The sequence below is a fragment of the Berghia stephanieae genome, chromosome 14 (assembly GCF_034508935.2).
Source record: "Berghia stephanieae isolate SIO BIC M18660-M18661 chromosome 14, UCSD_Bste_1.3, whole genome shotgun sequence".
Lineage (NCBI taxonomy): Eukaryota > Metazoa > Mollusca > Gastropoda > Nudibranchia > Aeolidiidae > Berghia > Berghia stephanieae.
The window spans coordinates 14206993-14233715 of record NC_088373.1 but is presented as its reverse complement, the minus strand read 5'-3'; the positions used below and the strand labels follow the sequence as shown (position 1 = coordinate 14233715).

General features: G+C 37.8%; 1 protein-coding gene across 1 annotated transcript in view; it reads left to right on the top strand.

Moving 5' to 3' along the window:
• The window catches only part of LOC144960183 (sodium/potassium-transporting ATPase subunit alpha-B-like), an 87018-nt gene that overhangs the window by 15964 nt on the left and 44331 nt on the right, over positions 1-26723 (top strand). The window contains exon 2 of the mRNA XM_078893213.1: positions 5107-5283. Within this exon, the coding sequence (XP_078749339.1) occupies positions 5107-5283 (177 nt within the window). The remainder of the gene's footprint in view (positions 1-5106; positions 5284-26723) is intronic.

The window sequence follows — 26723 nt, the reverse complement described above, 5'->3', positions numbered from 1 at the left end:
ACAAAAACAAAACAATTCTAGACCCCTTTCTTTAAAACTTACTTTAAGCACAAACCATCATATTCTTTTCACCAGTTAAATGTCGCACCCTATACAGACACGTATTTCAACATTCGGCCATAAAACTCGTTTTTCATATGTCGATCGATTTAAATGACTCTTATCTTGGCAGTAGCTTCTAATGGTTCTCACACAACTGTTATGACAATCGACCCAATCTGCAAATTCCGTACCGCACTCGTGCCCGTCGCAAACCCGCCCGGAAGCTTCGTCACAACCCACCGTTCAACTAGATGCTCTGCGGTTTCGGGCCTCTTACCACAACGGGTACATGTTGGACAGGTGGCAAAGTCCCCAATCTTGTAGTGAGCATGCTGTTAAGCAGGTTCTCGACCGAAGTCGATTGGCTGCCACTCCTCGTCTTGGTAAAAGAAAACTAATAAGAAACAACAAAAGCACACATACCAAAATCCTCTTAGGTCTCCAGTTAATGTTGCAACCAGAAGAATTGGGAATGGGGCGGAATTATAACATTAAGTAAATATATCATCGCCATTAAGTCGATTAATTAAATTTCCCTTAATTTATCCAGATGGGGAAATTTGTCATACAGGCGTTAGTAGCCGCAGTGCAGCGCCTCACTGTGAACGTGGGAGAGGTGACTAACACAAGGCCACATAGTGCGACAGGGAGTCGGAACACGGTAGCTTCCGGCTATGAAGGAAAGACCAGACTACTGTACCATGCTGTCCTCAAGGGTTGAGATTCAGTTTATTTTGAATTGGTGATCCTGATTGCTCAGTTGATATAGCACTCGCTTCACATACAAAATGGACCGATTTTGATCCCGGATGAAGTAGAGATTTTTTTCAGCCCCCCCCCCCCTCCCTCCCCTGTCCACCCAGCAGTGAATTGCTATTGTTTGTTTCACGCTATCAAAATCTGGATAAACGTAGGCTCCCTGAGCCCGATGTTTCGAATTCTGAATCTCTCTCCTCCTCCCCCCCCCCCCCCCCCCACCACACACCCTCTTTTCAGTTGCAGACAAGTCATGATCATCTCTGCACAATTTCATGCAGTTTGCTCAAGACATATCAATAATAAATAACTTGGTTATCACTTCAATCGATCTTTTTATCGACCACCTCTCACTGATGCTGTAACACTGGTCGCTTTCCTCGAGTTTATAGGATAGTTCGCATTTTTTTGGTTTTGTTTGGCAATTGGTATTGTTATTAGGAACTGTCTGCGTTTTCGTCGGATTTAAGCAATGCATAAAACTGTCTCAATAGGAATATATGTGGCTCTCTTTTTTCTTTAAAAAAATGTTTTCTATGTTTTACATTTTATGTCTTTTTTTTTTTTTATACATTTTTTTTTGGTCAGAAATTTTAACTAAGTATCGATGGATTAAGATGATCATTAATTTGTTAAAACTTCTTAAAGCTTATAGTTTAAAGAAGTCTTGGGTTTGAGAATATTTGACAGGACTGGTCATCTCCACCGATAAAATCGTCTCTGCTCAAAAGACTTTTTACTCCGGTCAGATTTCGCTCAAATACTCATTAGTGGTCATTCATTCAAATTGGAATTACACCCTGTCTGGTTGAAATATTTTTGAATAATTTTGCAAGAAGATATAGATCTGATGGCTGTTATTGATACACCGATATTGGCGTCTGATCTCCTCAATGGAGGAGCCTCGTGTCTTATTGATTGTCTTGGGGGAATCTGTTCCAGCTACTTACTTCCGGTTTTCATTTCGTCATTGTCAACATTTCTGCTTTTTGTCTGCCCCTTCTACAACTTTGATTTTGGCCTGCCGTGAAGCAGTTAGGTACACTTGTAATAGTAATAACATTAATATCACTATTGTCGTCATTGTTATTCTTGTTCTTGAAAGTCTTAATACAACGGTTGTGGTATGGTGGTATGACACTCGGCCTTTGATCTGTATTTAGGTCCTGAGTTCGAGTCCTGCTATGGGCGGACATTGTTGGAGTCCTTGGTACCAGCCCAGTTACAATGATAATGGTATCTGTTTTTTGTTTTGTTTTTTATTTTTGTTTGTTTACCTACCTAACTACTTTTGTATCTATCTGTCTTGTACTCTCAATCTACCGCCTAGTATCTCCCCCCCCCCCCCCCCTCCCCTCCGCTGTCTCCTTTCTTTCTTCCCCCCCCCCCCCCCCATTCACCGTTTTCCTCCTCACGAACTGAACTCTATGATAATCGATGCACGAAGACTCACACTTCTGATGAAGTTATAGATAAATGTGATTTGATAAGATTGATAAGAATCCAAATCCATACTTTGCATTTAAACCCACCTCGCTTCTCGTGCAAATGATAAACTAAAATTGTCTTTGAATTTAAATTGTTAACACGCACTATCGATTCAACCACTCCCCCCGCCCTTCAGCAGTCATGACTGTACTGTGCTGCTATAATATATGACACATCGTCTCTAAACGGTATTATATCGGAATGGACTAGATGCTAAAAACTCAAATTATAGTTAAACTGGTCAAAAATATGAAACGTTGGTATTTAGCACAGTAAAATATGATATTCCTTCTCTCCTCTATAAAGCATATAAACTCAACTTAAACATGATATTTCTGGCTACAAATTCCATTTTCAGCATCTTAATCATCCCGACTTAATACCGTTTTGAGACGAGGGGTCACATATAACTGTAAACCACCCAGCTCTACACATTACCTAACCCTTAACAGGCGAGGTCCGGTTGTAATCTAAAATTAGTGACAACGATGCAACTTATCCAGATGCACATAACAAGCACTTTTGATAAGCGGATGCAATTATAGGTCTTATTTCACATTGTTGGACTATAATTTTTTTTGCGTTGGTTAGAGACGAGTACGTATTTCCATGACAATGATAACCCTATAACAATTTGGGTTATCAGGCCTGAAAGAAGGTACACGTTGGTCTGTAACAACGACCCGATTAATAATTGAAAAATTACGATTTGAAAACAAACAAACATGACGGCCGTTAAAAGATTACTGCAGCAATGGCCCGATTAATAATTGGACAATTACGATTCGAAAAAGTACATCGTGATCGTTAAAAGATTGCGGCTATGTGGTGTAGTGGTATGACACTCGCTTTCGGATCGGAAGGTCCTGGGTTCGAGCCTCGCTCGGCGCATAGTTGAGTCCTTGGAAAAGACTCTTTACCGTACTCAGGTGTAAAATGAGTACCTGGCCGTTAACAGCGTTGTCTTTGTCCGAAAAATTGTAATATCGCCTAACAGGCGTCATGTCTCGTACTACATGTTAAATGTTGCTGTTGACCAGGGACCCCTTGTAAAGCGCATTGAGCACGTTAAGTGGATATTGCGCTATATAAATGCTCAATTTTTTTTTAAAATAATAAATATAATGTTATAGGCGAAAGATAAGATCGCATATATTATATCACAATGAGTGTGGCTGGATGTCTCGTTTCAGTAGACCTTGACCAAATTGTAAAATTATTTTTATCATTTTACAACTCGGTGTCAACTCTGCTTGCTGGATCTGACCAGATTAAATTTGGGCATTATCTTTTATGTAGGACGATATCAAGGTAAAACTGGGATGAAAGTCGATTCAAAATTATCCTATCGAAATCTACACTTTATTTATGTATGTATTGATTTACTTGAATTATGGGATCTATTATTTTCATGGATGCCAATTTTCAGAATATTCACTGAATTTTCAATGTTAAAAAATCTCAGTATGTTTTCCAATCCTGCTGAACGGAAAGGAGATGCGAATTGTCTTTTCAATGGAATTCCATCGCAACGTTCACATAATGGTCGGTTGATGTGCTCGCGCAAAGGTTCAGTCAATTTTTTTCTCCTGAATTGGCAGCCCTGTAATTAAAAAAAAATCTATCCATCTCTCCTTCTATCTATTTATATATCATTCTATCTATCTATCTATCTATCTATCTATCTATCTATCTATCATCCGTCCGTCCATCCATCCATCCATCCATCTATTTATCTCTATCTATATTTTACTTTCTTACCCTCATTCTTACTCTTCCCCTTACTTCTCTCCCCCGCCCCACCTCAACGTTTTACGGTGGAGAGAAAAAAAAAAAAGAAAGAAAGAGAGATTTATCTTCGTTACTGCACCATTTGTTAAATTAAATATCCCAGCTCCGTCTAAACGACGATGAGTGTGACACGAACACGATATGTCTTTTAGCCATTTTACATCTTCCACGCTATGTTGTAGTCCAGACATGATCTTACACATGCTATCGTTGAGATAGTCCAGTCGGTAAAGCATATGGGCCTTATTCGACTACACGCAGAGTCGCCTCCTAAAACTGACCGAGTAGCTGGGTTTAGATTAAATTGTAGTAATTATAATACTTGTTAAACAATGGAAATTACTTTGCGCTTGACTAGAGTCTTGGATACAGTGTAAAACACAGACTAACGTCCTGTGTTATCTATGGTGTAAACGTAGCAAAGGTTGGCAAGTGATGATATAGAAATGTGGTCTCAAGTCGCATATTGAGGGATATGTGAAAGAAACATTGAACATGATAAACTCGGAGAGATAAAAATTTATATTATATATTTTTGTTTATATAATATCGACTATTCCTTTTGATTTCTTATTTAACAACATAACGCTGCAACTGGTTTCCCCCCGTCTTTTTTCACCACTTCTGTTCCAATTTTCTTAAGAGTCGTGACAATTCTGCCATCTGTGTCAAAGTACTTTTTTGTTTCTACTTTGTGGCAAAACGTTTTTTTTCAAATATTGACGAATTTATTTCACTTGTCCAAAAATTAAGAAAAAAAAAAAAAAAATCTTAAACCCGATATTTTTTTAGAGACTTTAAGCTACACAGACTTTTTGACAAGTTGGGGTTCATCTTGATCTGTGGATTGGATATTTGGAATTAAGAGTTTTCAGCCCAATTTGAGAAAGAACAAACGAGAAAAAAAAAAAAGTTCGCTGTACACTACAGAATCCTGCTCCTGTCCGTATCTATGTTATAAATATAAATGTACATCTTTTTTGTTTTTATTTGTATTTTCATTTCTATTTTTTCTTGTTTACCTTTCAGGGTGGCCCCCGGGCCGAGAGCTATCGCTATGCTGTTACCCCGTCTGGAGATGAGAAGAAAAAGAAGAAGAAGAAGGGAGGAGATGATTTGGACGACCTCAAACAGGAGTTGGAGATGGACGAACACAAGATTCCCATTGAGGAACTCTACGAGCGTCTCGGCAGTGACCCCACACGAGTAAGTGGACTCTCCCAGGCCTCTTTAACAAATAAACTCTTTCTCTCCTTTTCTCTCTCTGTCTCTCTCTCTCTCTCTCTTACTCTCTCTTTCTCTCTCTCTCTCTTTCTCTCTCTCTCTCTCTCTCTCTCTCTCTCTCTCTCTCTCCCCCCCCCCCCTCTCCGTACCCACTGGCACGATCTTTTTCATTATGCCTTTGTCTATTTAATGTTTATCTGTCTATCTATCTATCTATCTATCTATCTATCTATCTATCTATCTATCTATCTATCTATCTATCTATCTATCTATCTATCTATCTATCTATCTATCTATCTATCTATCTATCGATCTATCGATCTATCCATCTGCCTGTCTGTCTGTCTGTCTGTCTGTCAATCTACACTCTTGTCTTCATACTTATCTACCTATCTACCCTATATATAATATCTGTACGATATCTGTCTTGTCTCTCTATCATCCTACCAACTATTTTATCATTTTGATTTTTGTTTTTCTCACAACATTAAACCGTACCTTCAAAGATATCTTTCCATCTCGAATCTTCCTCAACTCTCTCCCCCCCCCCCCCCCAATGATTCCTCATCTCTTATTTCACTCATTCCGTTCTGTCGTCCATCTGTCTCAATGTCAATTTAGTCCCAGGGGAAGGCATGATCGTCCCTTACCGTCTTCCATTTTAATATCTCAGCTTGTGCCTCTCACCCCATTTCCTCTCTGGATATTGTCCACTGAGCCTTGTCACATTAATGTAATCAAATCTCTCTCTCTCTCTCTCTCTCTCTCTCTCTCTCTCTCTCTCCCCCCTCTCTCTCTCTCTTCTCTTCTCTTTATTTATTTCTCTCTTTTTCTTTCTCTCTCTGTCTCCCCCTTTCTGCATCTCTCTCTGTTTGTCTCTCATTCTTTTTCTCTCTCTAGCTCTGTATCTATCTACCTATCTTTCCTCCCCCCTCTCTCTATATATATCTTTATCTCTCTCTCTCTATCCCTTCTCTCTCTCTCTCTCTCTCTCTCTCTTTCTCTCCTTCTTTCTCTCCTTCTTTCTCTTTCGCTCTCTCTAGTCTTTTTCCCACTTACTCACATTTCTATTTTTTAATCAGCATTTTTCATACTATTTAAACGTTCATTTTCAATCTTGCCAACGCCTCCCTTCCCCTTCATTACAAATTTTTCTTTTACACCCCATCCCCCTTCCTATTCCCCGACTCCCTTCAACCAATCTCTCTGGATGTTCATATATAATTTCTTGACATTGTTCATGTCTTATATTTATATTACACATAATATATTATTATCCTGGTGTCCTCTGATTCCAAGTGCCCGTTCGACAAATTAAGATCCAATTTCCCTCGACGCACTTAATATCCCTGAAGCTGTTTGTGATTTTAATTCCCCAGGAATTTTAACAAAAACATCATAATGCTCTGGCAAGTGATATGAAATGATAGGGTATTCCGTCATGGCTATTGAGGAATTAAGAAATAAAGACATAAACAGAAGAAAATCCAAACCTCACTCTCATACATGCGTACTGCGCACACACAAATCATACAACTTCCGCTCTGACGTAAAACTGAAATAATTTTTAAAATTTGGACATTCATGACCATTGGATCTCTTTCCGGTTGTATCTTTCTCAATAACTTTTTTTTTCTTTCTTCTTTTTCTTCTTTCTTTTCAAATGTAGTTTAACACGACTTTAAGAAATATCAAAAGTATTATTTTAAGTTGTCAGTATGGAAGTGAAAAAGTACAATTAATTTTGATTTTCCCCAAAACCGAACTTAAAGATCTTAAAGTAGAGTATTAATTATACCAGTCTTATGATCAGGGCTAAAATGTCGACGTTGAGCCTCTATAACCTCTACCCCCTTCGTCCAATTGAAATGGACTCTTCCTTTGTATCTATTTCCTATTTAGCACCATTCAATACGAGCCTTTATCCCACAGCTTGGGAATAACGGGTCAAGTTACCTATAAATTTATTACAGTTCTAAAAGCTATAACATAAAAAAGAAACACCCCTTCATCTCTATGAAGATTATGTTCATATATATGATTTAGTACGGTTTACGAATCCTTTTTTTTGGGTTTTTTTTTTGTCTTTCTCTTTTCGCCATAGAAGTAAAACAGGAGTGGAGATGGTAGGCGTAAATCTGTAAGTCTACGCGTTCGGGTTAATAGGTCGTCGGTTTGAATTCCACTTAGATTTTCTCGATGTCTCATGACTTGATGTGCAATAATATAATATTCTTATCACAGACAGGCTTTAAAAGTAGAAAAGATGCTTTTGTAAGACCTTAGTAGACGCCTAATCAAAGATTTGACAATTCCGATTGAGGCAAAGAAGGCTGCCTGGAGTCTGGGGTGATTAATCAAATTGCATTCTGATACTGAGTTCATTCAATATAATTTGTTCATTCATTTGCATGGAAAATAAAATAAACAGTTCATAAAATCATATATCTACTATTTTAAAAGGAAAAGAGACGAAAATATGTGTCCTGTATCGCGTCGTCAGATCGTGTCCCTCCGGCCTCCGGGGGGCGGTACCATAGGTACATTGTCGTTTATGATGTCAACTGTCCTAACCTTACACAATACGTTACGTTGTGAGAAATGTACATTTATACACCCATACCTTCACAGCCGCACACGCATACACAGACATGCCAAGTACTGCGAAAAATCCGTAGAAATACGAATTTTTGGCTCCAGTTTCAGAACAACATATTCGCTTCATTGACTCAATAAATCTTGTTGAAAAGGAAAGTTTAGTTCCTTAGAACATTAATATGGACATATATTCAGACTTTTGGCGCATTTTTTGGATTACGCTAAGGGGAAATAATTTATTTTTAAAGCTATTTAAAGTGACTTTTTCCTTTTTCTCTTTCTCGGAAATTTAAAGCAGCTCTGCATACACATTTATATACATATTATAATTGCGTATAAGATTAACCCGAAATCGCAGAAGAACAATATGGATTCCAACCTGACAGAGGGACAAGGAACGCAATATACCTCCTCCGTGTTTTAAGTGAAAGAGCTATACAGGTTCAGACCCCACTATACCTCTGTTTTGTCGACTACAAAAAAGCTTTTGATAGAGTACGCCACGAAGAAATACTAAAACAACTGCACTCCATTGGCGCTGATGAGAAAGACCTCAGACTCATGCAAACATTATACTACACCCAGCAGGCATCTATCAAAATCGGAAACTCTACAGGAAATTCCATTCCTATTAAGAAAGGAGTCCGTCAAGGGTGTGTTGCCTCACCAGATCTGTTTAATCTATACCAAGAAACAATCATGAGGGGCATAAATAATATGGAGGGAATAAAAGTGGGAGGTCACAACATAAATAATATAAGATACGCAGACGATACGGTACTCATTGCAACATCAGAAATCCAACTTCAAAAGATTGTTGACAAAGTGGTAGTAGATAGTGAAGCCAAGGGAATGGAAGTGAATATCACCAAAACGGAATGCATGGTAATACAGAAAAACCCCGAAAACAACAACACCTGCAATATAACGATTCACGGCGAGCAACTTACCAACGTAGAAAGTTTTAAATACCTAGGTTCAATAGTGACAACAGATGGAAGATGTAACCGAGACATACGAGCAAGAATAACTCAAGCCAAACAGGCCTTCATGGACCTGGGAAACATTTTGAAAAACAAACAGATGTCGTTCGGGATTAGATTCCGAGTCTTGAAGTGCTACGTGTGGCCAATCTTGTTATACGGATGCGAAAGCTGGACTACAAATGCAGAAACACAAAAGAACATTGAAGCTTTTGAAATGTGGTGCTTGAGAAGGATGCAGAGAATATCGTATACTGCACACAAAACGAACGAAGAAGTGCTAAAACAAACATACCAACAAAGGAAACTAATGCCCTTAATAGTGGATCGACAACTATCCTTTTTCGGACACATAGTAAGGAAAGATAAGAATGAATACCTGGCAAGTTGTGGAAAATACCTGGTAAACGCGCCCGGGGGAGACAAAGAAAAACACTCATAGACCAACTGAAGGGCTTCACCAGCCTAACAATCCAAGAGCTGTTTGAAAAGGCAAGAGACAGGGAGGAATGGAGAGAGATAATTCATGCAGTATCCGAAGCCTGGACCAGGCATGGAACCTAGAAGAAGAAGAATAATTGCGTATATAAATCCATACATACTTTAGGAGTGGCCCTGTCCGAATGAATGGTGAATGATATATCTACGTAATGACTATAGCCCTTGTTATTATATTAAATTAAAAGGAAGGGATTTTAATTTTTGTTCCCACATCAATCTCTCAATATCTATTTGTCCATAATAGCCCCCCCCCCCCATACGCATTCCCGTGCGCGCACGCGAGCACAAGCTAAAGACGTAGCGGCAGAGACTTCAAACCCGAGCATCAATATCAAAGTCACTTTTGTCGTAAGTGTAAGAGATGGGATAAACGAAATAACTTGAACCTCTCACATGCCAAGAGTTAAACAACATTGCTTATAATACACAGTATATTATTGTATGTTGTAGGCGTGGCGTGTTACGACAATGCTGACAAGTGACGGATTAGGAAGACTAATGCAGTCATTTCGTCAACCGACAAAACAACTTTTTTTTTAAAATCTTTTTTTTTCTTTTCTCTTCTCTCCATTTTCGCCATGCGCCATACTGTTTTTATACTTCTAAAATCGATCAGAGTGACGTTGAACTTTGACATGTCTTCGGCCTATTAAATCGTTACAAGGACGTCGTAATTCCTTGATAAATTGAATTGTGGCCAACATAGACTAAAAGGCGTTTTGTATTCCTTTTGTAAAGTTCTCCTAAATTTTGGTGTGTTGACCGCCTAGTCTAATCCATTTGTTAAATGATTAAGAAAAAAACATTTCTGTAACGTACTTGGTCAAGGGGACATCTATCTCTCCGTATATTTTCCGGTGTGACCCGTTTGCTATCAAGCAGGTTTGGAGGGGTAGTGTATTTTGTTTTGTGTGTGTGTGTGTGTGTGTGTGGAGGGGGGGTTGGGGGTCGCACAGTAAAAAATCGTCGTAGGTCAGCATTTAAGGCAACAGCGTTAAAGTTATCTCGATTTTACGTGACATTGCCATTGTAACGGTGTCACCTTACATCTTGTTGCATCGTTAGTGTTTTTCGCGACAATTTGCCTGTACGTGGTTTGGGATAGGGAACGTTCGTCTCTCTCTCTCTCTCTCTCTCTCTCTCTCTCTCTCTCTCTCTCTCTCTCTCTCTCTCTCTTCCTCCTTTGTATGTTTGTGTATGTGTGTGTGTGTGTGTGTGTGTGTGTGCATTGACGTCTACACATCTCTCACATACAATTCATATCAATCATGTTGGGGCGAAGATAGATTTCAACTAAATGAAATGTTGTGTGCTTTACAGCAAGACATATTTCAGTTTCGTTCTATTCGGTCACAATTCAAACTCTGTCAATAGTTCATTAAAATGACTGTCCTTCTGGTTTGCTGACCTTTATAAGGAGCACTCGCATTTTTTGCTTATAAGCGTAACACTGAAAGAAGAGGAGGTAAAAAGGGGGAAAAAAAATGTTGTTCTTATCCCTTTACTGCGTCACATGACGAAATGCATCTGTCATCTTATGTGCCGTTATATCAATGACGCGTTTTACGTCACCGGTCGTTTTAGGTGGCTTGGATGTTGGTTTAGGGATTTTTTCCTTCCTTTACAGGTGATGATAGGTTAATGATTAACATCACTGTGATATTTTATTGTAGTAGTCCGTGAAAAGAAGTTATCAGGGAGGGAAGTGGAGTGTTTAAAATTGCACTTAAGTCTTGGCTTATTTTTGTATTTTCAAGGTGTTGTGGCATGCTGTTTCGGGTAATGTGTGTGTGTGTGTGTGCGCGCGCGCGCGCGCACGTGTGTTTGCCATTTAACAAGCTAATCTTTATTAAAGTACTTTCCGCCAGAGGTAGCACACCTTACTACTCAATATCTGCTTTTGCCTTTGCTTTAACAAACCGAGCTATTGGGTGGAGGTGTAATGCTTTATTTTTTATACGAAAAAAAACATCGATAATAAAAGGGCGTCGGGCATCGAATCTAAAATAAGGGGATACCTGTCAGAATGTAACACACAGGATGAGAATAGGTAACAGTTATCAAGGAAACCGATCAAAATTGAAGTCGTAAAAATAAACAGGTAGGGATCTTCTACAATCTAAGGCTTGGGCGTAATTCCAACATAATATAATTAATTGGTTTTCAGATTAATGATTATAAATGATAATAATAATAAAAGAAGATAAATAATTCCCAGAGCCTACATTTATTTTCGAAATGTGTTGCACTGCCTGTTTTATTTAACATCAAAGGTATAAATTAGATTTAATAGGAATGTAATGGAGCAGCACTCTATACTCCACGCCTGTTTAATTTAACCCTTTGCCGGTGGGGTTCGGTTTAACTTGACATTTTCACTTTTAACTTTCCACCAAAATTGTAGTAGGGTAAATTAGTAATAGCGATGCGATTTTGGGCTTCAATGAAGTCGGAGACGCATCGCTGTAACTATATTCTTAGTGGAAACTGTAGAGTCCCAGATAAACGGAAAGGGAAATTTCGACTTTTATTCCATGGACGATCAATTCAGTCAAGCAGTTAAGGGTTAATAGAAAACACGAGGTGTTTGATTGCGTCCATGTTATGCTTTGTTCCTTTTTTTTATGTTCATAAACATAGATATTTTTTATGGTTTGGCTTAAATCCGGAAAACATAATTTGGTCGCTGCAGCTACAATTTTCCTACATAATTCACTGTAGATATGATTGTGGAAATGAGAGGGGGGGGGGGGTGTAGATGGATAGATGAATTGATAATAGATTGAGGTAAATAGATAGATAGATAGATAGATAGATAGATAGATAGATAGATAGATAGATAGATAGATAGATAGATAGAGAGATAGAGAGAGAGAGAGAGAGAGAGAGAGAGAGAGAGAGAGAGAGAGAGAGAGAGAGAGAGAGAGAGAGAGAGAGCGCGCTCCTGATGAATCTAATCATGTCATAGAACAAGAACAAATAGATGTTTGTTGTCAAAGTTCGCTCCAGCTAAGTTCCGATAAGGCCAGTTCTATGAACGATGATGAGTGTTTTAATGACATGTGCATACTTGTTCATGTACAGCCCTGTCTCCGGTTTCCCACGGTTTCATTCATTTACAACATTCCATTTGTTGCCCCGTGTTTGGGATCGTTCCAAAAAGAAGAAATTAAAGAAAAAAAAAATGACGAATCAAACATCAACTATTCATTTATCCATTGATTAATAATGTCTTCTTTATTTGAAATTCACAGCTATGTATGTAGTAAGTCGGCTTCAACTCAGTACGGATAATCCGATAGTTCATATAATCCGACTTACAATGATAATGTCAATTTCAAGTCTTTATTTATTATTCCCACTCTAGTAAACTGGTTTAACCGTTCGATCGGTTAAATATATTATCATCTACTTTCATTCTCATTGATAAGTGTTCCGATCTCCAAATTAAAATCAACTACTTAAACATCATAGTCCTAGTGGTCTGGTGTTAAGTCAGACAAGTCGTGCTTGTCGCTGGTATGACCCAGCTGTGGCAGGCATCGTTGAACTATCTAAAACAATCAGAGCCTCAAGTAAACACGATTATGGTAAATGATCTGTTTAATGAAATGGCTGCATACGTATGCAGTGCTTTAGCTAGTTGTCCAGAGTTGTAGATCGTTTCTGAATCTCATCTTCCCATAATTAATGACCATTTAACAATGATTTTTTTAAAGGTAATAAAAGAACTAAACTTAAACGTTTGCTTCGAATATTTATTTTGAAGAGATATTCCCTGACAAAGCAAACAATTATCGAAATAAAAAGCAAACAATCAAAAATAAGGTTGTATACCAAAATATCCAGCAAAAGCTCACAATGCTGATATTATATCAACAAAATTTTGACATTTCGTTGTATAATACGCTACCCGTTTGCAGTTTGCATGCCTTTCGCACCGGAAGGTGTGCAAATAGTTCTTATTTTGCTCGTTAAGACATCATTGTCAGCCTTGGTGCGTGGTGACATTTTGTCCAATGGCTTTGTAAATAAACACAGGGCTTTCGTTTATTTATCACGATCGTCGTCGATTTTCGGGACCTTATTCTGTTTACAGGTGTGTTTACACGGAACAGGATTCCAATGCATTGAGTTTTGCTTAGCTCGTGCTAAGGGTAAATATTTGGATCAATCACACGTTGAGCGCTGAAACGGTGCATAAAACGCCATATTCTCTTAAATTATGAATAAACAAAGGGAAAAGCTATTCGGAGCAGTTAAGCAAAATTGATAGGCATATTAATAAAAACATATAGCACAACAAAGTAAGCCACTACAATCAAATTTTATACATCATGTCTAAACGCTCTCTGTATCTACGCCTAGTATCTGAGTCGACGATCTATTTATTACGAGCACGTATAAAGCCCAAAACGTACATTACTTGTATCTTGTGTTCCGGTCTTAAAAGTTGACTTGTCAGAATGAAAGAAAACAAAAAGTATTTTGTCGAACCACAGCTTAACAGTACACACTACTTTACTACTATTTCAAAACGTAACTAATCCCCAAACCATTCTTTTATTTTCGAGCTATTTAAAGTGAAAAGCGATATTTGCAGTTTTTGTTGGTGGGTGTGCGGAGATAAGGGGTTGATATTAAAAATGAAATTAAAAACCAACGAATACAGTTTATTATCTACAAAACCACATTTTTGATCTCGTCATGCTTGACTAATAGTGAATGATAGGAAATTTTTTTGATTAACTCTTTCCTGGCGGGCTCAAATAATATTCTTTCCCTCCGCTTTTGTCACATCTCATACCAAACAGTTGCACAGATGGTTGAGTGTTTCATGCATAGCACTTTCATCTTAGAACCCGGGCTCTATCATCTCAATTTCTCATTCTTCCTTGAGCATAGAAACTTAATCCATATTTCTCACTTTGCGGCGCTGCACTACGGCTGGCCAAGGGATATCTCATCCTTTTTTTCTTTCTTTTTTTATTTTTTTTTTTATCGAGATAGACTCCAAAGAACTATTTTAATTGTATTCCCCAAATTGGCACGCTGCAAGCCATGCTTTACAAAAACATCCATATTACTGGTCTCTTAGAAACCGATAAGATCAATATTATTTAGCCAGGTTGAGTTAAACTGAACGCCGACAGTAAAGGTTAATTTAAAAAAAAACCCCAACATTTTATATTGAGTCACCTTCACGCCCTCATTGGCAACCAGTCATCATGTGTGACACACTTTGATAGTAAGTAGTAGTACGTTGTGTAAGAATTTAGGGGCTGAAATATAATTACACGGGCAAAGAGGACATTTTTTAAATAGTAGATAGCAGGAGTGACGGCAAATATTCTGGCACACATACACTTGCGAGGGCCGCACACAAAACATACCCACACCAATTGGAAGAGAGGAGAGTTTGAAGAAAATCGACAGTTCAAATCTGGACCTGCTTACTGCGTATAATGCGCCAGCAACACGACTAAGGTCATCTCATATCTCTCTCTCTCTCTCTCTCTCTCTCTCTCTCTCTCTCTCTCTCTCTCTCCCCTCTCTCTCTCTCTCTCTCTCTCCCCCCCCCCCCCCCCCCCTTCCCTATCTCCCTCCCTCTGTTACCATTAATAATAGGTTGTGCTGGTTACAAAGTGTATTTTTAAAATGATGTTATCATTATAAATGTTATCTCAATGGCTGGTATTCTTCAAACCCCCCCCCCCCCCCCCCCTTCCTCCATTGCACTGCACACAATCCGTGCCAAATGGTGCAAAGAATGCGTGCTTTTATTTAAAAAAAAATAAATCTTTCCACAGTGTTACGTTTCAAAGTATCTTTAGGGTGCTTCGCTTTGAAACTTTCTTTACGGTACTCTGTCGCATCTGAGAGGGAAATATAACGAAATGAGCAGAAATATGACCTGAACGTGTAGCAAGCTGCCATTAACCAATGCCAAATTAATACATAAAGAAGCAATTCGAAATATTATATGAGCTAGCTATGGCGATGGGAATATGACATTTCCGTAAAGACTTTTAAAGCCCTGATAATTCTCCCTTGGATTCTCGGGATTTTTGTCGTGGCCGGCCATCTGCCATAATTGGATCTGTTCGGCAACATTCCAGTGGTGCTCAAATGTCATATGTATCAATTTATTATATTCCGTTTCGGCTTTTTTGAGTTCTTATGTAATAGCCAGAATGACTTTGCTCCGACTATCAGAAGGCCTGAAGTGAGCGTTCCAATCCCACTCGAGTAAGACTTTAGTTTTGTTGTTGTTGTTGTTGTTGTTGTTGTTGTTGTTGTTGTTGTTGTTGTTGTGTTGTTGTTGTTGTTGTTGTTGTTGTTGTTGTAATGTTTGTTTTTAGGAGGAAAGGGATGTGGTGAGTGGAGGTTGGATTGATGTTTTTGACCTGCTTTGTTCGACACTGTCTCATGTTTGAGAATTTTTGAGAAGTCGAATTGACCATCATTTTTAAACGATCGATATTTTTCTAGCCGAAATGAAAAATTCAAAAAAGTTTTAACAAGAGTAAAAATCTGAAAAGGCGTGACGCAGAAAGAAAACTACAAGAACCCCCCCCCCCAAAAAGAACAAAAAAACAAAACAAAAAAAAAAAAACAAAAATAAAACCCCAACTAAACAAACCCAAAACAAAAACAACAACAACGACAACAACAAAAAACATTTCTAAGAAAATTAGCCTTCCTAGATAGGGATCGAACCGCAGACCATCTTATCCCTCTTTATTGGTAGGCTTTTATCACGCGTGTTGTCTGTGACGATGATAAACATCAAATCAAATGTTGACCTCTTTCACCTTGTCTTTAAGATCGATGTATTAGGCAGAGTGAGTAGATTAGACCAGCAGCAGCAGCAGACCTTGTTACGTGGATTGGACTGTATTGGATTGGATTGGATACGGGGGATTATTATATTATTACACCGGAACCTGGACCTGGTGAGTGAGCGATGAGGATGGATGGATTTGAATTGAAGAATTAGATCATAGCTTGTTGGTATGAGATGTCATGTAGTGCCACAATGTAAAGGTGTTAAATTTGTGTGACATGCGTAGATGGATGAGAAGTTCGAAATCTCTCCTCCCCCCCCTTCCTCCTCTCCTCCTCCCCCCCCCCCTCCTCCTCCTCCGCCTCCACCACCGCTGCAAACCAAACCGCCACCAGCATCATTATGCCCATCGTCATCATCAAGCATAATGTAAACGGTGCTGCTCGAAGCTCGAAGAAATAATAAATAACAATGTAAAATTGAATGTAAACTTCAATTTAATATAGAAAAACAGATAAAATGGACGTTTCGGGTTTTCCCTTTATCAACAAAACGGGATGAATATAACACTACAGGCGAATGAGATGATGTGGTAGTGGCGTTGTTAAGATGAATCATCTTAACAACGCCACTACAACCTTATCTCATCAAGCGTATTATTCCATTTCTGTCTTGTACGTGTCTAACTTTGCATTGTATTAACCCCCTGCATTCAGCGTCCTTGTCAAGGTGTCTTTTCTCGTCTCTGATGTCACCAGTACAGTCCTAGCACTTGACAGACAGGCTTAGTATATTAAATCCTGTACAGATGCCCTTCTCTGATGCCCTCTATTTCTTTGCTGGCTCACTTGTTTCTTTTCCTTTTGTTCTCTTTATTTTGTTCCCTTTCTCTCTTTTTCTCTGCCTCCCGGCTCTTGTTCTCTCTGCCTTTATCTCTCACCCTGCTATCCCGCCACCCTCTCTCTTGGCCTCCCTCCCTCCCTCCCTCTTTCTCTCCCTCCCTCCCTCCCTCTCCCTCCCCCTCCCTCTCCCTCTCCCTCCCTCTTCCTCTCCCTCCCTCCCTCCCTCTCTCTCCCTCCCTCCCTCTCCCTCCCCCTCCCTCTCTCTCCCCCTCTCTCTCTCTCTCTCTCTGTGTATGCGTCTCCTCTTCTCTCTCTCTCTCTCTCTCTCTCTCTCTCTCTCTCTCTCTCGTTCTAATGTATGTCTCTCTCCCCAATCTTTATCGCACCGTCCTCCTCTCTTTCCATTCTCTCTCTCTCTTTCCCACCCTCTTCAAATTTTTCACGCCTCTCAGTTCACATACGCTCTTTCAACAAAACCGGCGTTTAAAATACATAGATAATCTACCTTTCAGTATCTGCGAGGAAAACTAAAAAGACTGATTTTCACCTCCGATTTCCTTAAACTGGATCGTTTAAAAGCAAACATTTGCCATCGTATTTCTGAAGGCACCGTCTTCGTCAGATGTGATCAATAACAGTTCTAAAGATATGTGGACCCAGGTCCGAATGGTGTGTTCGTTCATCTCGCCCAACACATTCGTTACTGGGTATTCCAGTGCTGTCACTCATTTTAAAGAAATCGTTGTCTCCCGGGGAAAAAAAATCCCGTCAAGAGCGTGGATAATCAATTTGCCCACGGCCATTTTTTCTTGTTTGCATTTTGCCTATGTTCGTTGGTAAATACGATAACTATATCGCTATTGAATAATGTTTATTTATATCAATCGTTTATTTTTTCAAATAAAAGTTAAATCGAAAGGTGTTAAATAAATATTTCTAGATATTTGTTCTCACCTTTTTCCTTTCATTTTTCTAGTAACACTATTAAGATATGTATGAAACACGAAAATGCAATGTTACTTTGATGTTTTTTTTGTTTATTTTCTTTAAAATTTAAAATGTTAACATTTTTAAAAAAGATATATTTTCTAAGAAATGAATGGTTATATTCCCGTTGACTGATTCCTGTTACGCTTGTAATGTTGGCAGTCCTATCCTTAAGGTCCATCATCCCCCCCCCCCCCCTCCTCCCCCCACCTCTTCTTCCATTTTGTTGATTTTCTGGGTTGGGTTCCTGCCTCCCATAGTGGGCAGGGAGGTACATACTGTGTCTTCTATCCCCCTATATCTGTTTTCCAACTAGCTGTCTGTCTTTGTCTTGGAATGAGATTACTTGGTTTTGTCCTGGCCCTGGCCGGATACCTTGACTGGGAGGGAAACAGTCAAATGCATAGTTATTGTTTTGGGAGATGATATTTTTTTCCTTGTAAATCATCTCTCTGTTATGCATTGTATTATGTTTTCTTTATAGTATATACGATTTGTAAAACATTTGAGTGTATTCCTCTTAGTGGGGACCTGTGCTTTTGTCTGGATGAGACTTTTAGGTAATCTCAAACTAAGTGCTTTGATAGTGTGCTCTTGGAATCTACATCTGTTTCCTATTTGAACCAATTCCCCTTTTGTCTTCTCTTTTCTTGGCCACTTTAATTGTATTTCTATAACTTTTTACTATCTTATTTTCTTCCTTTTTACTGGCGCTGATATGACCTAAATGTGTTGCAAGTGCCGTAAAACCCTTAAAAACATAAAAAAAAACAAACAAAAACATTTTGTTGATTTGACAGGTCTGGTAATAAGTAAGTGGCATAAGGCAGGCTGGACGGTGGAATTGATATGAAGTAATAACCCCGACGAATAACCTATCCGATGGGCAGGGAGATACTGATATACACTGCCCAAACAAACAATGTTTTCTTGTGGCCAGATTTTAAAAATTAAATTTTGAATTATAATTATTATATTATTAGTTAAGACGACATCTCGTGTGGAAGATTCTTAAACTTGGTGTTTTTTTTAATGATTAGATTAGGTCGTCTTGACTCGAATGTTATTAGAAGTAGTTAAACAAAATATCAAGCCAAATTAAAAAAAAGGCGTTTTGTTTACTTGCGACACTGCAAGAGAGCTGCTCTAATAAATCAAACAACATTGATTGATCAGCTGGATTGTTGTAGCAACTCTTTTATTTTTACACTTATGTGTTCCTACGACAACTTATACAATACTTTATTCAACAACATATTTTTATTATTATATTATTTTATATTGTGTCATATTACATTATAATATATTATATTATGTTGTTATATTATGTTATATTATGTTATTTTATAATATATTATATTACGTTATAGTATAATTTAATATATTATTTTATTTATATTATTGATAATAACATTTATAGTATGTTAATGTTTGTATGACTTGCTGTCTGCCTCTCTCTCTCTCTCTCTCTCTCTCTCTCTCTCTCTCTCTCTCTCTTTCTCACTCTCTTTCTGTGTGTATCTTCCCTTCCCCCTCTCTCTTATCCCTTCCACCCCCACTCAATCCCTGTATTTAAAAATAAAATCAGTTATAGTTCATGTGACGTTACCAAAGGTGTGATATACATAAGATGTTAAACAAACGTCTTTTTGATTACACAATTAATGATGATAGTTTCCCGTTTAGTTTAAAAGTATTAAATTTGTAGTGGCAATGCAATTGATCATTAATTGTCTTATTTCATATTCCTTTCTCTTACAATGGCTGAGTACTTCAATGCAAGATGTATTTTTTTTTAAATGCCAAAAAATCAATGTTCAATAGTAAAAAAAAAAAATATTACATGCACTTCATTTCTTTTTTGTATCCGTTGCTTGACCCCATCCGTCCTTCCATCCTTACCCCACTGTCTGTCATTCCGGTCCGTTCACGAGGATCGATTTATCGATACGAGTCTGCAGGATAGATAAGTAATTCAACATTCGGGAAGGATGGAGGGTGGGGGGGGGGGGGGGGGGATGATATCTGCGTTCTTAGACGAAACAGTCTTTTTTTTTCTTCCGTTTTAACCAGGAAGTCGTTGCATTAAGTTAAATATTGTTCGATTAGAGTGACCCGCAACGTGTGTGTCGCAAAATTTAATATCCGACACCTCTTTGAAGTCGTAATGTTACAGACTTTTGGACAGGAGGGCGGTGGTCATGTAATCGATCGATTGACTTTCTGTTGTAGACAGAAAGTGATAAGAAATAATAAATATGTGTTTTGTCACAATACGGCAAGGCTGGGATAGGCATGTGGGGTTTAAAATTGTGTACACGGACAGACACTTGCAAAATGAGATGAGTACATGGTAAAATCTGATTGGATTGTCAATTCTCTCTCTCTCTTCCCCCCCCCCTCCTTCTCTCTCTCTCTGTCTCTCTCTCGCTCTCTTATTATATTATTATTATTATTATTATTATTATTATTATTATTATTATTATTATTATTATTATTATTATTATTATTATTATTATTATTATTATTATTATTATTATTATTATTATTATTATCATTATCATTATCATTATTATTATCATCATTATTATTATTATTATTATTATTATTATATATTATTATTATTATTATTATTATTATTATTATTATTATTATTATTATTATTATTATTATTATTATTATTATTATTTTCCCGCCTGCCAGTCAGTGTGCCCCTAGGTGTCATTTAGTGCTTATTATTTCCTATCGACTTTGTGTCGGCTTTGCAATTCTCAGCCTGTCGTCACCCCAGCTATGGCATGAAATGTAGCATTATTTCACGAAGCAATCATTTACCTCATAATAAAGACACGTTTTTTCTTAGGTAAATATGAAAGATAATAATATATATATATATATATATATATATCTTTCTCTCTCTCCCTTTCTCTCTCTCTTTCTCTTTCTCTTTCTCTCTCTCTCTTTCTCTCTCCCTCTCTCTCTGTGTCTCTCTCTCTCTCTCTCTCTCCCTCTCTCTCCCTCTCTCTCACCCTCCCTCATCTCCCCAACCCCCAATCTAAATTCTTTAAATTGTCCCTCATTTCTCCTTCTTACACCTTCCTCATTAATCCTTGTTTCAGTTACTTCCCTTTCGCTAACATTACTTTTCTCCTTTCAATCTCTTTCTCTTTCGCCCCCTCACAACGCCCTCGTTTTCTTTCCTCTTCCCTCTCCCTTCCATTAGTCTTCACCTCCATTCTCTCCTTCTCATACCCCCTCTCCTCTCCCTTTTACCCCCCCCCCCCCCTCTCCCCCTTACATTCCAACCAAGATGATACATTGATCATAAGATTATTTTTGTTCAAATTGATTTTTCAAAATTTAGCTCTCCAGGGAGATGCTCAAAAACGTGACGAAAGAGAAAGGATAATTATTCGAAATGTTTCCAGATTTCGCCGAATGCTTTTTTATCTCCCTGGTTTAACGATGCGTTTCGAAAAATAATACTGCATAGTGACGTTAGAACGACATGTTTCTTCATTCCCCTACATCCCTTGAAAAAACAAAACAACAAAAAACAAAAACAAAACAAAACAAAAACAATCCTATCTTATTAATTCATGACCTCTCCCCCCCTCTCCTCTCTCTCTCTCTCTCTCCTCCCTCTCCCTCTCTCTCTCCCTCTCCCTCTCTCTCTCTCTCCCTCCCTCCCTCTCCTCTCTCCCTCCCTCTCTCTCCCTCCCCCCCTCTCTCTCTCTCTCTCTCTCTTTCTCCCTCTCTCTCTCCCTCTCCCTCTTCTCTCTCTCTCTCTCTCTCTCTCTCTCTCTCTCTCTCCCCCCCCCTCGCCCTCAAAACAACACGCATTGGGTGAAAAACACACGAATGTCCCCACCGCAATAAAAAAAAAAAGTGATAAAAGTGAGAAATATCTCCTCGCGTTCAACGAATGCTCGGATTCTACGAAACCGACCGTCTGTTTTGGCGACACCGTTATATCCGAGGTGCCTTGTATTTCCTATCTTGACTTAGTTATCTAAAATAAAGGGTTTGCTCCAAACTGGAGACATCTACATCGATTTTCACACGCCGGTTGTTTTTGTTGACTCGCCATGTCTAGATCTGGCTTCTGGCTATACGGCTGATCACTGACAAATCGCCTTTTCATTTTGACCATAAATTATTATTGTTGTTGTTGTTGTTGTTGTTGTTGTTGTTGTTGTTGTTGTTGTTGTTGTTGTTGTTGTTGTTGTTGTTGTTGTTGTTGTTGTTGTTGTTGTTGTTGTTGTTGTTGTTGTTGTTGTTGTTGTTGTTGTTGTTGTTGTTGTTGTTGTTATTATTATTACTATTACTATTATTATTATTATTATTATTATTGTTATTATTATTATATTTTAAAACATATTTTAATGAATGGAACATAAATCCCAATTTGTCAATTTCTCAACACTGATGACTCCCCAAAGTTTCGGGTCAATATATATACAAGTTGTACAAGTTCAGGAACATCCTTTATTTATTGATGTTTGAAGTAATATATTTCTGGCCAAAATAAAAGGAAAAGAAAGCGTTTTGTCAATGTCAAGTATTATAATAATTTGTGCAAAAAAAAAAAAAAGTTTTAAAATAGACATTGACGAATAATAATACCCTTCCTCTTTTCAGACTTATTTTCCTGGCTAGTTCTTTCCTCTTCTTATTCTATTCCCTGTCTCCCTTCCCAACATAATAATAATAAAAAAAAAAAAAAAACAAAGAAAAAACCTAACTTAAACAAAACAAAACAATCAAAGGAAGAGAAAAAAATACCAAAACCAAACACTTAAAAAAAAAGGAAAAAAAAAAAAAAGAAATAAAACAAACAACGAAACAAAGGTTTTCATTTAGAAAGATCGGGTGGAGGGTATTACAAGACTATATCGTCATGATTACATACCGCCATTACGTCATACTACTACTGTATGGTAGACGCACGTACTCATGATGGGTAAATCCCAGCCGTCCATAATAGAGCACGTACATTGTTTTCTTCCATACACTGACAAAACATTATTTATATTTTTTTCATTATGGGAAGAAAATTCGAACTTCAAATATTCGGTTAAGACGGCCTCTCGATTCGTTCATAAAGTCTCGGGTTTTTTTTAAAAGTTTTCGGACAAATTGTGGTCAACTTCATTTATTGGTATTTGAAGTTGTCTAAACAAAATGGAGGGGAAAATGCCTTTATTTTTTTTTTTCTTTTCAATTTACGACTGAGTGGTGTATGGGTGTATTAACAATGCGTGGGTATTTCTGTCTCACTCCCACCCTCACCCTCTGGACTTTCTCTTACCACACTCACACCCTCTGTTGGTGGTAAATAACATCAAATATCTTTTCTCTCACTCTCTCTCTCTCTCTCTCTCTCTCACTCATACACACACAAACACACACACACACACATTCACTCTCTCTATCTATCTATCTATCTATCTATCTATCTATCTATCTATCTATCTAACTCCCCTCCTTTATCTCTAACTCTTCTTTCCTGCACCTCCCTCCCTCCCTCTCTCTCACAGACTCCCAGCAGGTGACAAATTGCATAGATGTGGTAAAAAATACGACGTCACAACAACCCTATTTCTGTTTTAGTCGCTTCGTCATCAAATTCTCGTTTTGCTTGCTCTGCAACTCCAGAAAGAAAGGCTGAATATAAAAGCACCGGATATACAAAGGGTGGAAAGGCCATTGACCACCAACTTCAGAATTTCCATTTTTTTTTTGAATAACTGGAATTCTAACCCAGGGAGGCGGAGGGAGGAGTGATGGTGATGGGATGATTGGAATTAGATTAAAGTAAACTCCAAAATGGAAATGGCTTCCTTGACTTATGGGGATGCCCAAAGGACCGAGTCGCTTGTACTTGTACTGCTTCCAAAAAATTCTATAAATAAGTGATTGGGGAATTACTTGCTTTTAAGAGGTTTATAGTCATCTTCTATCAGATATTTCATCTATGAGCCTCATGCTTTACTTTATCTCCACTATATGCAGTTGTCTTTCTTTTTCGGTGTTATAATATATGTTCTTCAGTACGTAGCCCCTACATTCTTTTTGATCTAATCACCTTGCCATACATTACAATATTCCATGTGAAGGATAGCAAACACTCTAGGCGGACGTCGGTAATCTCAGAACTTACCTTATCTAATTTAATGTTTTAAAAAAAATATTAATATTTAACTCTCGGTTCTTGGCCTTAAAAACTCAAAACATTTATTAATAAAAATAATTTTCTTTTTTAAAAAAAAGATGAATGTTTTTGAAAGGAAATGGGGATAGATTATTAAAACCAGAGCTGCCTATTTGACATTTTTAGAATTCGTAGTTTCCAAGAGAAAACACGAAAACGTCTCGATAAATGCTTTACAAATCAATGATTTACCATCACCATGACCCACAAATGCTTCAAAGTCCTGGATATAGGTACTCTAAAAGGAACTAAATTTTCCTTTTCAACAAGGATTTATTGAGTCAAAGAGGCGAATGCAGCGCCGTAGCTGGAGTCAATCTCCCCCCCCCCCCTCCCCGTAATTCTACGAATTTTACGTAGTACATGGCAAGTCTGATTAAAACAATATAAATGTCTTAAAAGCTTTTTGGTTAGAAAGAATGAAGAGCTTAAAATGATTGAATTTTTATGACATATATACACTGGTGTTAACCAATTCTCGTCTTTGCCCTTGTTTTGACGTGGGTGATTAACTCATTGACGACCGTGGAAGTTTGTTATTGGCTTGTAGACAATAGGTAATCTTCACGGTGTACCTGCATAGACAGACAGAGCGGTTTGGCAAATTATTAAGGAAGGAGAAAATGGCAACATTGTTTCGTTACCTTTACACATACTCGTAATATGCAATTTCAGAATTCTTAGCCGTAGTACGCAGGCTACCTACATCTTTATTGGAGTGGAAATTCTGAGATGTAGATAAACACAAGTCAAAGTGCTACTCAGTTGCTAAAAGCTGTGGACTGTAAAAAGTAATAAAAACAAAAACAAAAATAAAATCTTCACAAAAGAACAGTACCGAACACGAAACGTTTCGGGGTCAAATCAAAAGCCTTCTTCAGCCAACAACCAAAAAATATTGAAAACACATAGCATATAGTAATAACATGACTCTAACAGCTTAAATGAAGAATGAAATGCCAAACACGGAACGCTTCAGGTTCAAAACCCTTCTTCAGCCAACAAGAAAAAGCAATGAAAACACAAATAGAAATAGTTTTTTTTTTTTAAACGTACCAAATTCTATGCGTTTTTTTAATATTCCACTCAATTTGGCACTCCTTAGTAACCGTGCGAACGCTTCTTTTTGTTTACATTCCAAGAACCTGATACAGAAAGGACGTGCTGAGTATTTCTCTACCGTCGATCTGTTTTTTAGTAATGTATTTGTGTTTTCATTGTTTTTTTTTTTTAATTTTGTTCATGGCTGAAGAAGGGTTTTGACCCCGAAAGGTTTTGTGTTTGTTATTTTTTTAAGGTGTTACATTTATATTTATTTGATACTTTCGGAAGGTCCGAGGTTCGAGCCTCGCTCGGCGCATAGTTGAGTCCTTGGAGCAGGCTCTTAACTCACCGTAATCAGGTGTAAAACAAGTACTTGACCGTTAACAGCGTTGTCTCTGCCCGAAAAAATTGTAATATCGCCCAACAGGCGTCATTTCCCGTCCGTGGTGTTAAATGTTGCTGTTGGCCAAGGACCCCTTGTAAAGCGCTTTGAGCACGTTTAGTGGATATTGCGCTTTATATAAAAGCTTTTTTTTTTTTTAAACCAGAAAGCAGGGGTGAGGGTAGATTTCAACCGATGGTATGTTTTTAATTGTGATTTCGCTTTAAGCAATTCTGGGTATCGATTTACTTACAAGTCTCAGCTGGTCCAATTTAAGATGACCAAAATGGTCCCGACAATACGCCGACTGGTTGTTGCGTAGAGAATTACGTAACAAAACATTGTTATCTGTACATTTGCTCCTTGTTCCTCTTCTTTTCTTTCTTTCCCTTCTCTTGAAATCTATTGTTTTGGTGTCCATAACAAGCAATTGATTTATTTATTTAATTTTTTTTTTGAATTTATCATCATTATCTTTTAGGTTTAGTTTAGTCTTCTATCTTTTGTTTCTTTTCATGTATTTTTTTGGGTTGTTGTTTTGTTTATTTTTGTCATTTATCTTTTTTTATAATTAGTTCGTTGTGTTGGTTGTTTGTTTATTGTTTAGTCATTTATTTTTTTCTTCTGTTTATTTATTTTTGTCATGTATCCCCCTTTTTTTTCTTATTGTTTCTCTTTGTTTCGTAACGTTATTTTATCTAGCTCATCGATTTTACCTATATTATTATTACGAGTGGACATCACGTGGGAGTTGTTTTGCCAATCAGAGTTGATTGTAATTAGCTCTTTGGAGACTTTGGCGTCCGTTGTGAGGAGAGGAAATGATACGGATGGAGAAGGCTGCCGTACTCTGAAGAGAAACATTTAAGAATTTTGGCCAGAAATCTCGTTCTTCAAATATCGATCGATTAAAATAACCCACATTTTGTCAAAAACTCTTGACTCTCGAAGTCCCAGGTTTGTTTGAAAGTTTTTGGTCAATTGAGGGTCATTTTAATCAGTCGATATTTGGAGGACGGGTTTTAGGGGCAAACTTTTTTTTCAATGGGTATTTTCACAGCATAGCAGTAGGGAGAATAATGAT